The sequence below is a fragment of the Centruroides vittatus genome, unplaced genomic scaffold, assembly GCF_030686945.1.
Source record: "Centruroides vittatus isolate TY-2023 unplaced genomic scaffold, ASM3068694v2 contig_301, whole genome shotgun sequence".
Taxonomy (NCBI): Eukaryota; Metazoa; Arthropoda; class Arachnida; order Scorpiones; family Buthidae; genus Centruroides; species Centruroides vittatus.
Genome location: NW_027121927.1, coordinates 2,914,572 through 2,929,939, shown reverse-complemented (window position 1 = coordinate 2,929,939; position 15,368 = coordinate 2,914,572). Strand labels below are relative to the sequence as shown.

Below are 15,368 nucleotides of genomic sequence, written 5' to 3'. Positions count from 1 at the left end.
ATGAAATATAACAGCACAGATAAAGTATTAAAACAGTTAAAACTACTATGGAAATAATATTTTTGTTATCTCTTATCTAACACAAAAGAAATTTAAAAAATCTAAATAACCATTAAGAATAGAAAAATTAATAGAAAATGTTGTTCTTAAAGAAGAGATAATCAAAGAAAAGAAATTTGTAATTCTGGATATCCACACTGAATACTAGATATGAAGATGACAAATGAAACAACACAGATTTAAGTCATTAGTATCATGAGGATATTAATGAAAATATATAATGGTACAAAAATTCATTTTCTTTAAGTTTACATTTAATATAGAATTACAATAAAATAATTCATACTCTCATTGTATTTATATACACAATTTAAATGAAAACATATTTATAAAACATTTTTACAATAATATACATATACAATGTAAAAATAATAATAAATTGCTTTATAAGTGATTCACTTAATTTAAAAAAAAAACACACACACACACACACACCAAAAAAATTTTAATTCAGGACAGTTTTGGCCATTCTAAACTATATTCTTCATATATAAATTATTAATTTTTATAACTTAATGATGCTAAACACACAAACAATTTTTTATATCTTTTTATCCCATATTTCATACTAGTTTGCATTTGAAATTATTATGCATTTCAAATATCAAATCTGTTTGTTAATTATAAAAATTATTTAAATATTGCTGTTTTATATGAAATCCAAAATAAAGCTATGACAACTTCAAAATTTATGAATGAATAATCTCCTAAATTTGTACTTAAACATGAAATGCAAATTCTCTAATAAAAAAAAGTTTTCATTTATTTAAAACAAAATAGTTATGAAACAGCTGAGATAATGTATTACAGAAAAATATAATCTTTTGAATAAAAGTAATCTAATTTTAAGACAGAAATTTTAAGATATATCTATACTAAAATGATTAGACTATACACACATAACTAAGAGGAAAATGATATCATCAATTTGTATACTGATAAAACTAAGCAATAGTTTAATTGCTATATCACTACCTTGCTGACTCATTTTGACATGATATAAAAACAAACATTGACCATGCAATTGCAGACAATTACAAATAAATGTTGCTATTTTTACAAGTTTTGCTGAACAGCAACAATAACAGAAATTTTTCAACTTAGTGAGAATATAATTTTATTTTTAATTATTAATTTATGATTTCTATAAATGTTTTAAAACTGGATTTTTTCAATATCCTAAAAACTGTGAAAAATTAAATTATAAATTTTATATAATTTTACATTTATCTCTCCAATCATCATTTAAATATAACTGATTTTTCATTTTTTAAACTATTTGACAATTAAAATGGTTTCAAGCAACTAATTGAATTGATTTGCCATCATCTATTAGTTTGCCTAGCATTATTATTTTTTTTTTATATATCTAATTCTGCTTACACAGCAATTCTTATAAAAATGACTAATATTTAATTCATTATACAGTAGAGCGTCGATAAGTGGAACGTCGGTAAGTGGAATGGCCAGAAAGTGGAACGATTTTCAGTCGGACTGTGTCGTGCTGAATCGAATGTTTTTGATACTAAATTTACTTCTAAAGTATAATTTTCATGTTTTTTATATTCTTTAATATATTTATTTTGTTTGTACAAAATGCAGAAATAATTTTTAACAATACGATAGCCTCAATGATTAATATAAAAATTTTCGTTAGGCTTTAAATCGACGAAAATTCAACACGAAGCGACACGCAACGGAGAAAAATTCAACAGGAAGCGATACGCAACGGACAAAAATTTGAACATCGGACAGGTTAATGTATTTTTTCGTACAAAGTCGGAAACTAGAACAAATCATTAACTGTAAGGACCCCAGTCCCCAATTGGTTCCACTTATCGACGCTCTACTGTAATGATCTTAAAAACAAACTAGAATCTATGCATTGATGATAAAACTATAGAACAGGTTTTAACATCACTTAAATCTTTATTATGTATAACATATTAAATGTGTGATTTAATAATCACGCATTTAATATGTTATACAATTAACAGAACAGAAATTAATCACGTTCATCATTTAGAAGAATCATTATGAAAATGATGCAATGCACAAAAGCAATATCAAAATAAAAATTGCAACAACAAAAAACTTCTTCACAGTAAACTGATAATTTAACTTTCAGAACTTTTTGAAAATCTACAATATGTATGGTCATAAGCATCATATGATGCAAGGTGGCAGTATTAGAAGTATTTGAGATGTGATAATTATTCTTTCCAAAAGTTTGAAAAGAATAAGTTGAGAACATGACAATAAACAAATTACATAAATTACACGAGAAAAAACAAGGCTAATGGAACATACTAATATTTTTTGCATCATGTACTTATATGGTACAAAGCATATTAAAAATAAACTTCTAAAGACCAAAAGAGATGTTCATGTAAGAGTGTAAAAATACTTTAGTTAAAAAAACATTCCAATTCAAGAGCTGAACTAGACAAACATTTCAACAGTTGTGAAAAGATAATGACTGACCAAGTAAATTTATTATCCAGAACATAAAAGATATACAAACTTTTTGACTATATTATGCATATATAAAAATTCAACAGAAAGAAATTAAATGATCTTCTAAGGATAGTCTCTTTTTTAAAACACACATTTAAGGTTAAATGTTATTTAAAATTACATTCACAAATCCTTTTTTATATCTTTCTACCAGCTTTTTAAAGTTTATGTTTAAAGTTGACAGTTGGGCCTCGAGTGTCTACAAGGTTCCCCTCAGAGACAACAGATTTCAGTATACATCGGGTCCACAAAGTGCTCTCTAAGCAAAATTGTACAGGAATACAGGTATGATATCACAACAACAGGCATACCACTTCCCTATTCACCTATGCCACAGACCCCAACATACAAGCCGACCTCCATAAAGCCAAATTGGTCAGATGGTCACATCAAACACCTTCGGAACCTTGAGACATTGGAAATTTACAAAGCCAGGTTGGCTGGCAACTGTATTAACACAAATGATGCCATTAAATTTTTCTATGCATGGAGGTACTGTTCTGAAAAAAGGGCGACACTAGCAGTTAGCAACCTTTTTCTATGCCATTATTTGTATCTTATTATTCATTGTTTATGGTACAGATATATTTCTATCGCCATTGTAACTATATGGTTAAAAGTTGTCTACATGTGCTTATCTTGTTTCATATATTTTAAAAATAATTTTTGAACATGTTGTTGTATGCATTCCATGTTCAAATCTTACTGGTTAAAAACCTGAGGAAGTCTGGGTATGGTCAAAAACGTTAGTTTTCCATTAAAGTGTTGTTGTTACTGGACTCCTAAGGTTCTCGAGTATGAATTATCCTTTTCAGTATTTCTGTAAGAAGTTGTTTTAATTTGTTTATGTTTAAGTTGATTAAAACAAAATCAATTTAAATTTTAAAAAAAGTTTTTATCTCAATCTTTCAAAAAAAAAACCTATTATATAATTTAAGAATATAGCATTAATTGATTCAAAAACTTTAAACAACATTATTTTTTTGCAATAGCAGTTGTAGAAACATTGAAAGTTGATATATACATACATAATTTTTTTATTTAATAAAATTGATTACTAATTGAACAAAGTTGCTAGTCTGCATGCATCCAATCCATACAATCTTCTTTTAGAATTTCTGAAATAATTTTTTGATAATTTTTATCACATAATACATTTCTTTTCAGAATCATAAATTAATGCAATTAATGCTAAAGAGAGCACTTTGATCAATTCACATAATTAAATACTTGAATGTATTTAATTATGTGAATACATTCAAGTATTATCTTGGATATCCCCATTCTGTTTTTCATATATTTCTAATTTTTATACTCAGAAATTTACAAAACCTCAAGTAAAACTTTGTAAATATCATTTAACTTAGTCCTTAACAATGTAGAGAAATTTTTAATTACTATTTTCTCTTAATTCTACCAAAGCACCTTAACTTAGTTTCCAGAATTCACTTTTAAGCAAATAATATTGCTTTTTTACAAATTTATCATACAGGAACTTAGGAGACAATATGGCTGAATTTATATTTTATTGATATTAGTTACAAGAGAATGTATTTCAAGTGCCATACCACTCATCAGTTCTTTATCACACTAAAAGTGATAAAGAAATGTATTCTTCAAAGATTTTTTTGTACTATCTCAATAATAATCGGTTATTTTCTTTACATATAATAATAAATTTTAAAAATATCACATTTAAATCCCCTACTTCAATGACAAGACCAGTTATGAAGTAAATCATAAATGGAGGAGAAAGATAAAAGGCATTTTTTTAAATCAATAAAGTCTAAATTCAGCCATATTGTCTCCCAAGTTCCTATATGATAAAGTCTGTAAAAAAGCAATATTATATGCTTGAAACAGAAACTGTAAAAGAAACAGAACAAGAAGCTAGAATAAATAACAATGGTTTTCAGAAGATAAATGAAATCCTCTCAATAAAAGAACACAAGCAGATATATTCTAATCAAATGAAATGGATTTAAAAACAATCAACTTTGCGAAATTTCTTTTTCTTTAAATACCAAAAAAATGAAAAAATGTTATACATACCATTTATTGCATAATAAGAAATCCAAAATTTATTAATTTAAATAAATTCATAAGTATTTTAAGCATTAATAAATAAAGAAAACATTAACAAACCAACAAGGAGTCCAAATTAGCTTATCTTCTCAATAAAACATTTTTCGGGACTGTTACAACCCATCAAACAACAAAAAGAACATTATTTACAGAAATCTTGAAATTTGAATTCAAACTTTTGAATCAATGTAGCATTTTCTGATGTAGATGTTCTGTACATGCATGTAAGATAACAGTGTATAAATGCAAAAACTTCCTTCGCATTATATATTATTTTAGTTTACATACTGACATCTCATGTACACATTATATAAGATACTCATGCTGCATTCATTTGAAAGTTTGAATTCAAATTTTGAGATTTCTTTTTCTTTTTGTTGTTCGATGGGATGTAACAGTCCCAAAAAATTGTTTTATCAAATAAATAAATAAGATTTTCTTGATTCCTTGCTTGTTTGCTAATGCTTTCTTTATTTGTTAATATATTAATAAATAAAGAAAAACAACATATATGCATAACATATATATAATATATATATATATATATATATATTCTAAGATTTTTGTTCGATTTATATTAAATATTCATCAAATGTTTTTGGCAAAAACTACATTATTTTTGAAGTAGATGATGTGATATAATTATGAAAATACATTTGTTCTGTGATAAAGCTTACAAATTACAAAATTAAAAGAAAATTTCACTAAAAGAATTATTTTCTACATTTGAAATGAATTTTTGCATTTATAATCATTTCAAGACAACTGTTAATTTTGGTTTTCTGAATTAATATTTGCATGTGAATATAAGTATTATTTATGATAATCTAATAATGTGTAAAAGTTGTTAAAATGAAAGTATTAATTTTCAACTTTTAAATATGTTTTGTTCAGAAAGTTTGATGTAATAATTTCTGTAGACAGAGTAATTAGTGCAGCATAACATATCATTTTGATTTGATACTTATATTATTTGTTAATATGTAATTTAGATTTTAAAATAAATTTAAATTTTAATTAGACATTATCTTCTTCACAGATCTATTGTACAAGAGAAACTATTTTTTTTAAAGGAGAGTCATTTTTATTGTTTTTAACAGAAATGCATTTTGGACTGCACCCCTCTCATCAATCTGTTTTGGTTGATGTTTACATTATTATTAATGAAAAAGATTACATTTAAAATTTATTGATTTATAAAATCTGGATGAGTTTGAAAATAAAAATGAATAATACTATAAATAATATAAATATATTAAATAATACATTAAAAAATTAAAACTGTATATACTATTAATTAAAAAATTGATGTAAATAAAATAAAAATGATAAAAATAAGTATAATTTTAATGTTTTACTCATTTTTAATGTTTTTATAAACTAACAACAGAGTTTTAAATGAACCCTTCTTTTTCATTAAAATATATCATAAATATCAACCAAAACAGACTGATGAGGGGTGCAACCCAAAATGCATTTCTGTTAAAAACAATAAAAATAAAAACGACTCCTTCGAAAAAGTAGTTTCCCTTGTACAGTACAATAGATCTGTAAAGACAAAAATATCTAATTATCAGAGAACTACAGAAACCTTGGATCAAAAGCCAATACAACAAAAAAATTTGAAAATGTATAACTTTCATGCTGGATGAATTAATGGTTTTTTTATGCATGTTATTACACATTCCACTTGATTTACTTTATTAATTACTATTTTTTAAATAACTTATTCAGTATAAAATTTATCATTTTCATTCTTGAATATTTTATCAGATAAAAAGTCTAATAGTGCTTAGTGATTATTGAATTACTAATCACTATTTGTTATTTATTAGTGAATATTAATATAACATGACTGTGGTTGCTGTGGCAAATAGTAGTTTAAAATTTTCCTCCTAAAATGTTTCATATTCAAATGTTTTAAAATACATTCTTTTTTATGCATGCACAGATATAGTAATATCACTTTAAAATATGTCTTGGTCAAAAACATGGAGATATAAGTAGAATACCAGTGTGTCAAAGTTTCTGTAGTCTGGTTTTAGATGAAAACAAAAGTTGCAGCAGACACATGGGAAAATTGTCCATCACACAGTATTATTTATAAATGAATTATGGAATTCAGATAAGCAAACATCATCACTATAATCTGATACATTATAAAACTACAAGCCAACCAATACCATATGTCATCAGGCTAGAAGACGGCTACTGTGTGATGGACAATTTTCCCATGTGTCTGCTGCAACTTTTGTGATAATCTAAAAGCACACTACAGAAACTTTGACACACTGGTAATCTATCTGCATAGTAAGCAGGAGTTGCGGGCTCAAGTCCTGCTCCAGGAAGATTCTTTTTTTTCCAGTAGTTCTAACTTATTTAAATTATTTAATTAAAAATTATAATTATTAAATTTACTAAGAGACAGCACCTAATGCCTCCCTCTAGTACCAAATTGTTTCATAATTTATTAGTATTATAGCTGTCTTTTAGCCCAAAGACTTATGGCATTGGTTGGCTTGTAGGAATTCAGATAAGTGTAACAGAGCATTTTTGACTGGCTGAGGGAATGAAGATCTGAAGAAATACATAATAAAAAATGTGAACTGTGTACAAAAATCTTGAAAATCAGATGTCAAATCAAAGTAAGTAAACTTGTTAATCTGCTGCATATTAGGGATTAAGAGATCTACCATGCCTTTATGCAGGAAATGGGAGTTCAGAAGCTATCTCCTGTTTTGTTCCAAAGCTTCCTCACCATGAAAATGTGTGAATGTCATTTCCAGTTTTGCTCCACTAATCTGGAATTTCTTGACAAATATGGCAATGATTTTATCAAAAACACTGTTACTGAAAATGAAATTCCAAAGAGTTTATGAGATCCTGAAAGTAAACAGACTTCTGCAGAGTGAAGATTTCTGAATGAACCTGCCTCTCAAAAATTATGAAGTGGAATGTGTCAAAATCAAGCATCAATGCTAATTGTATTCTGAGACCAGAAAGGCATTCAAGATTTATTTCCTTGACAAAAGTAAAACAATAAACATCAGCTACTACTCAGGACTGGTGAATGAAGTTTACGGATTGCATCAGAAGTCAGAATGAATTCCCCTTTTCTCCTTCATGACAATGCCTGTCCACACCAGCCATGTCACAAAATATACAGTTGAATAATGTGGGAATTTCAAGAGCTCCACACCTCCCAAACAAACCTGATATTGATTTTAGTGACTCTGCTCTGTTTTGAGAGCCAGTAAAAACCATGGCTGGATGATACTTGTCAGTTAATAAACTGAAGGAGGAATTGAGTAGCCAAATTTCTGAGTAGCTTTCCTTCAACATTTTTCAAAAGACATCTTGAAGATCTTGTCTATTGCTGCAGAAAGTGTGTAGATCAAAATGACTTTTACATTAAAAAATAAATGTATATAATAATGCCTTTTATTAGTAAAATACGGTAATAGTTTTCTATTTTGCCATCCATGTGCATCTGAGGACTTATTAATCCAACTTCATTATATATATATATATATACATACATACACACACACACACACAGAGGGTGAGTTAAAGGTTCCTTGCACCCTTTTCATTTCTAAAGTACTGAAGATATACTAATTTTGTTAGTTACAAAGGAAACCATGCATAAAGAATTGAATGGAACCTTTTTTGACAATCTTAAAAATCATTTTCAAGGTCACTTAAAGCAAAATTACTTTTACTTCTCATGAATTTAAAATTCAATTTTAAAAGAAATTAATACATTGAACATTGTTTACAATACTGATTAAGAATCCAGAAAATGATTTTAGGCTAATTAAAAGGTGTGCTTTTACTGTGATTGGAAATTTTGCATTACCTCTATTCATTAAAAAGTTAGAACTGGTGACCTTGGAAATGATTTCAGGTCAACAAAAAGATCCCATCCAATTTTCCAAGCATGACTTCCTTTGTAACCACATTAACAAAATTAATATATCTTCAGTATTTTTGGAATGAGAAGGATGTAAGGGACTTTTGACTCACTCTGTACAGTACATATACCATGCACACACTTATCTTAGTTTTAGGCACCAGTGTTTATAATTATACTTTTTAAAAATCATTTTTGAAAATTAAGTGAAAAACATTTAATAGATGTAGTTATGTCTGACAGAAAAATTGATCAATTTATTATCTAAAAATATAATTTTAATTTTTTTTAAATTACCCCCATTTAGGGTTTTGGGTTTTTATACATTTAAAAAATTTATTAGAATTTTATATATGTGCAAATGCATAAATACATAGAAGAATAAAAAATATTGTGGTTAAACAAATCATATTTATAACTTATGGCATTCATAAAAACATGAAATTCTAAATTAATACTATCCACGCAGAAGTTAATAGTAAATAAATACCAATTGGCTCTATATTGCATACAGAGCCAATTGATCATATTACAAAAAAATTTCTTTCCTCAACAAGAACAAAACTTAATTCATGAAGGCTGGCAAATGGCAATGTCTTTACAGATCCCAGACAAGTTCTATCAAGTTTGGATCTGCATATAATGGCTGATCAAACCATCCTTCAAACTCATTCTTGAGGAAATCATTGACAAACTGAAATCTATGCACACACAAATTATTGTGTGTAAAAAAAATTGGGATAAATCATCCTAGAAAGCTGTATATTATGCTCAAGGATCTTGGTTTCTATAATGCAAGCACTTAATTATGTGCTTGCATCTCTACTAATATATGGCATAACATGACCCATTCAACATTATTCCAAAGTAATACATCACCACTAAAAATCTCTTTTCTTATGATGGATATTTCATTTCCTATTCTCTTCAAGTAAACAAGAATTCCTTTTACAAATGTAATGATATTTAGTTCAAAGAATAAATCTGTAAATCAAATCAATTCATTTATAGAATGAACAAGCTATTATTCTGGTCTTTAGCAGCAAAGATCTTCATCAGTTCAAATAAGCTCTTTTGTGTGGAAGTCAAGGAAAACACAAAAACAAGAGTCTTCTTGCATAAAAGCCAATGATATGTGACCTGCTTGGAAAAGCTCAAAATTATTCTTCAATAAATATTAAATGTCAAAATTCTCAAATTAAAACTACAAATTTTATTTTTTTAGTTCAAAATTAATATATGAAATAAATATCATTAAGTTCTGTTAAGTGACTGTTATTGTTGTGTTGTTACTTTTCTTTTTCATCAAAAATGATTTTTTAACTATAACAAATTCTCTGGTGTCTAAAATTAAAATCACAACAATTAAATTTGTGAATAGTTATCATAATATTGTCTATTCTATTTAATCATAAAAATAAAATGTTAAAAATGATACTTTTCATTCTACACAACATTTATAAAAAAAAGTTTGACATGAACCATTTTACTGAAGTTAACAACACTTCACAAAACATTGCAAACATTTAACATTACCACCCTCATACTACAAGGATAGATACTTTGTGTCCTGTCTTATTATAGTTAGTTATTTTATTAAAGCTTGGTTAATATTCTGAAAAATATAATTATTGCTAAATATGTTGGACATAAGCATATACTTTATCCATAATTTGAATGCTGTGGTTTTTTTTAGCCCACATAGTAGAAGACTAGTAATGTTTCATCAACTTATTGCTCTTAGCTAGCAGTATTGTAAGGGGGTTGGTTTTTTTTGTCTTTTATGAACTTATCAGGTTGTTGCTTCTTATTGAGAATGAATGTGAGTCACTGTAAATGTCATGCATGGAATGTGAGTAAATGTTTCAGTGCATTTATTAAAGTTGTTGATTTGCTTGTGTAGTGCACTGATGCTTCATGTAATTTTTTAGAATTACAGCAAAAGTATTGTTTGGATTTTGATTAGAATTGAAAAGTAAACATTTTGTTGGCTGCAAAACTGTTTATAATTCAATCAGACATTATTTTGTATTTCTTTCACCAAATACAGTTATTTCTTGAAGGTGGTCACAAAATGCATGCCTACTTTGTTAGTTTGTGCTACAAAAAAATACCTTCATAGTGCTAAGGGTAATAAATAGATTTGACATGACAATTAGTAAAATAGCATTAACTTTTAAAGTTAAAAAATAAGTAAAAATGTATACCTTGAGAAGTATTAAATTTTCTTTCAGAATGATAGTCTTGCAATATTCCTTTTCTTAGAATATTTAATTGTGATTTTAATTCATGATCATCATCTTCAGCAGTAAATGAATAATATCCACTATCATGATTTCTCTTCTCATTAAATTTTAACACTTCTTGAGATTTCCTTAAAACAACATTATCCATAATCATTCTAGTAAAATCATTATTGCATAAATTTTCAGAATCTTCTTCTAAACTAGAATAATGTCTCTCTCTTGTCATATCTTGAAAATAAATATTTTTACTTTCGATACCAGATGTGTTTAAGGAATCAGAACAATTATAATCTTTGTTGAAAGAAAAATTGTAAGAACTAACAGAATTTTTATCATCATTGTAATTTGCATGTAATAAATACCACTTTGAATTTGAAACTTTATCAGAATTAATTCCTCTATGATCTTTGATTATTCCATCAACAGAGGGAAATTTACTTATTTTTAACTGTACCTTTTCTAATTTTTCACAATCAAAGTTTCTTGGACAAATCACATTAGGATCTATGGGATTCAAAAGTCTATCTGGAGTATTTTCACGACTATTATCAACTGAATTATTATTAGAAGTCTGGCAAGGTGTAAAATTGAGTTCTTTTAGAGAAGAAATTGGAATACCTTTTGAAGTCCAATCTACACTTTCTAAACGAGTTTTTTCATCATTATTAAAACTGTTCAAGGTATCAGAATTTTCGTTGAAATACTTGCATTTGGATTCTTCTTTATAATTGATTGAATTTATGTTAAATGTATCTTGAAAAAAAGAAATGTTATCTACTTGTGCCATTTTATTACTAGATTCTATTTTAAAATTTTGCTTTTCTTTAATCCAATCATCATTACAATTAACAGAGTGACTTTTCAAACATTTTAAATTATATGAAGAAGATTGTTTGTAATCAGTTTGATGTTCTTTTTCTGATACATCAAAACTAAGTTTTGCTAAAGCTGATGTTGGAGACTGATCACCACTATGAGGTTTTAAAATCTCAGATACACTTTTAACAGTATTACCAGATGAAAGTGGTATATTAAGAGAAAGTCTAGTTTTTCTCATATCTGTTAAACACAATCGTTTTTGTCCTGCAGAAAGACATGAAGATAATTCACAATTTGCTGCCAAAATCTTCTCTCTACATAACTGTTTTTCATATTCTAATAACTGTCCAAGAAAATTAAAATTAGGAGATATGGTAGGCCTCTTTGCTTTTACATACCTGGTTTGTAAAGAAAGAAATATTAAAAATAAATATTAAGATTAATTATATAATAATAATAATCATAATTACCTAGAAAATAAATTTTAAATATAAAATTTTTTTATAAACATAAGAAAATAATATTATTTTAAATGCTTAAATAGTTCCTATGAACAGAATTTAAATGCTGTTAGATATTAATTTTGATAAACTTCATTAAAGATATCAAATGATGCTAATGCCAAAAAGCATATATTTCTGGAAGAAAAATGAAAATTTGAAACAAGTTATTAAAAATAAAATAAACCAAAGTTCAAATCCTTTATATGCTTTTTTCTTAAATTATCTAATAATAGGAATGAAAACAAAATAAGGTAGAATGAATGAATTATACCATCATAAAATTGAGAAAAAGTAATCTAGTTGTACAACTAAACACATATTCTTATGAATCTACAACATAGTTATCAAGTTATTTTCTTTTCAATCTAATTTCTTACCCCAGTATTAGTGTAGAAAGTCTTAAAAAAAAACCCCAAGTGTTTTAATTTTGAGATTATTTAATGAGACATTGTTCTTATTACACTTATTCTGCTACTTTGCTAAAATGTCCAAGTTAAATTATGATGAATAATATTTCATTTCTGTCTCACAATCATTATTATTGGAATAATTAAACTGTGTTGAAGTCTCTTTCAATCCAATCATGCTAAGTATATTGAAGATTTTAAATTTTACAAAAGTTTAAAATCTTCAACATTCAAAAAATTTAAATATTGTAAAGCTTTATAAATATGATAACTTGATATATACTTATAATGTATCAGTTTTGATGAAAATATACCTGTTGTTTATCAACTCAATATCCAAATACAAAAGTCAGTTTATTCCAGTTATAATTCCATTCTTTCAATCATCTTACATTTTAATGTTTCACTTCTTATCAAATAATAGTTATGGTATAACACAAAAGTCTGTAAAATTTCTCAGATACTTTTCCAAATTTGTAAAAACATAAATGGAAGATTAAAAATACTATGCAAAGACTATTGTGGAACTAAAAAGGACAAGCTTAAAGTTTGTAAAAAAAAGAATTTGTTTGAAGATGCAAGGCATTAAAATTTCTCCAAATTTGTAACTGCTAATATTGTGGTAAATGCCCATTTGAAAATAATCCTAATTAAGGGACTTTGGACATTAAAAACATGTCTAAAGTCTCTTAGGAAATTTAATAAAATTAGGAAAGAACAGATGTAATTAAATGATTTCATAGTAAGAAAACAAAATTCATACAATTTAAATAAAACATAAATAAAGTTTCAAAGCATTTTCATCTTTAATATTTGGGACTTTTTCCAGTTATCAGGATTTGAAGGAACACAAATTAGAATATTCTAAACATAAAATTTAATTTTTCTTGGTTTGTAACAATGATATATCAATAGAAATATAAAAAATAAAATTTCATTAAGTAATATCATTGCTATAATTTCAGAAAAATTCAAATTTTGTTCCATTCTGTAATATTAGCTGTGGTCAAGACCAAGTGGTAACCTATTTAAACCTCAACATTATTATATTTTTGTATAATATATTTCTAACATGCTCATAACACTATCATGATGTGTGTGAAAGAGTGAGAAAGCAAGAATGTGAGTGAGTGCATGCGTGTGTGTGTTAATTATTCCTAATATTTAGGAAATAGGTTAATTTTATACTGATAACAATATGAATTTGTCATCATTCTTATCGTTTATTGTCTCTCCAATGTTGATAAAATTGATGATTTTGCTTATATAGATGGTAATAGACAGTCAAACAGAAACAGAATTGAATCAAATCTCATAATTTCCAGTGTCCCATCTAGTCTCTGACTACTTTCTTGTATTATGTCTGTCCATCCTACAATAAGTTGTTTTTTACTCAGCCTACATTATTATTTCTTCTATTCTATTACTGTATGATACTATTACTTTGTGTCCCAAATACCTTCTTAGATATGATGGGTTATAGTAACTGATGTATTATTCTTGCATAACATCATCCTGATAAACAATTTCAACTGAAAAATTGATAATGGATGTAAGTTCTTTTCAATAGATGTAATGAAAAACACTTAAGTCTAAAATTTAGACTTAAGTGCTTCTCATTACATATCTTATAAATAAGATTATTAATGAAGAAATTAAATGTCATGATAAGGATATAAATTGCATCTTCTCAATTCAAAACACTTATATCTATGTTCTAATTGAATCTTTGTAGTAACTAAAGCCTCAAATTTGGAAAGCAAAAAATATTTTTAAACTTACATAAGGAAAACTTAAAACTTTTATTTAATTAAATGTCATTTTATTGTGTATTAGTTCATCACGTTTTGGATTGCTGGATCTGAATACATTATTATTTTTATTTTTTTTTTCAATTTCTTTAAACAAAACCTGGTATCTCTCTCTCAAAATAAAAATAAATAAATAAAGAATTTAAGAATCTTTCATCTATATCAATGATTCCCAAGCTTTTTCAAATCACCTGTTTTCCCTTGTGTGAGAAAGGTTTGGAATTATTCTTAAAGCTTTTCTACAAACTTTACATTCTTAAACACAAATGTTTCTTCTTTTCTGTTTTAACAGAGGAAAGGAAAGATTGTCAGTGACCTGAACCTTTCGCCTATGGTCAGTGTTTGGTCAGGACCCTGTCTCTGGCACCCCTGCTATCCCCTTGCTTTTTTTCACCCCTAGATTTATTCATTGCCCCCAGAGAATGATAGCACCCACTTTGGAAACAATTGATCTATCAGGTCAGTCCATAAGTCCTTGCGCATTTTTATGACCTTGAGAAAAATCTTGTTTTGCTGTTAAAAATGTCAGTCTAATGTGATAATTTTTACACCGAAGTGTTAAATTGAATCTCATTCATATAATACTGTTCAGAATTGTGAACATTTCAGTTGTTTATTTTCGTTAAAATGGAAGTAACCGACGAATATAAAAGACACGTTTTATACTTTTTATTTGGTGAGAATGCTACAAATGCAGCCAAAAAAATAAATACTGTACATAATCAAATCGTAATTAGTTCAAGGACTGCGCAGAAGTGGTTTGAAAGATTTAGAAACAACGATTTTAGTGTGGAGGATAAGGCTCGTACGGGAAGATCCGTCGACTTCGACGACAATGCTCTCTCTGCACTAGTCTGCACTGTAAAAAAGGCTATTTCTGAATATTTTGATTCAAAACCGAAATCATTTTACGAAGACGGGATTAAAAAGCTACCATCGAGATGGCAAAAAATTGTACAAAATAATGGTGAATACATTATAGATTGAAATAAAATTTAATTAAAATC

At 26.9% G+C, this 15,368-nt stretch overlaps 1 protein-coding gene across 3 annotated transcripts in view; it reads right to left on the bottom strand.

Moving 5' to 3' along the window:
* The window catches only part of LOC136972763 (dual specificity protein phosphatase 16-like), a 93,292-nt gene that overhangs the window by 18,199 nt on the left and 59,725 nt on the right, over positions 1 to 15,368 (bottom strand). For all 3 annotated transcript variants that reach the window (XM_067267398.1, XM_067267397.1, XM_067267400.1), the window contains one exon: positions 10,783 to 12,038. In XM_067267398.1, coding sequence (XP_067123499.1) covers positions 10,783 to 12,038 — 1,256 coding nt within the window. The remainder of the gene's footprint in view (positions 1 to 10,782; positions 12,039 to 15,368) is intronic.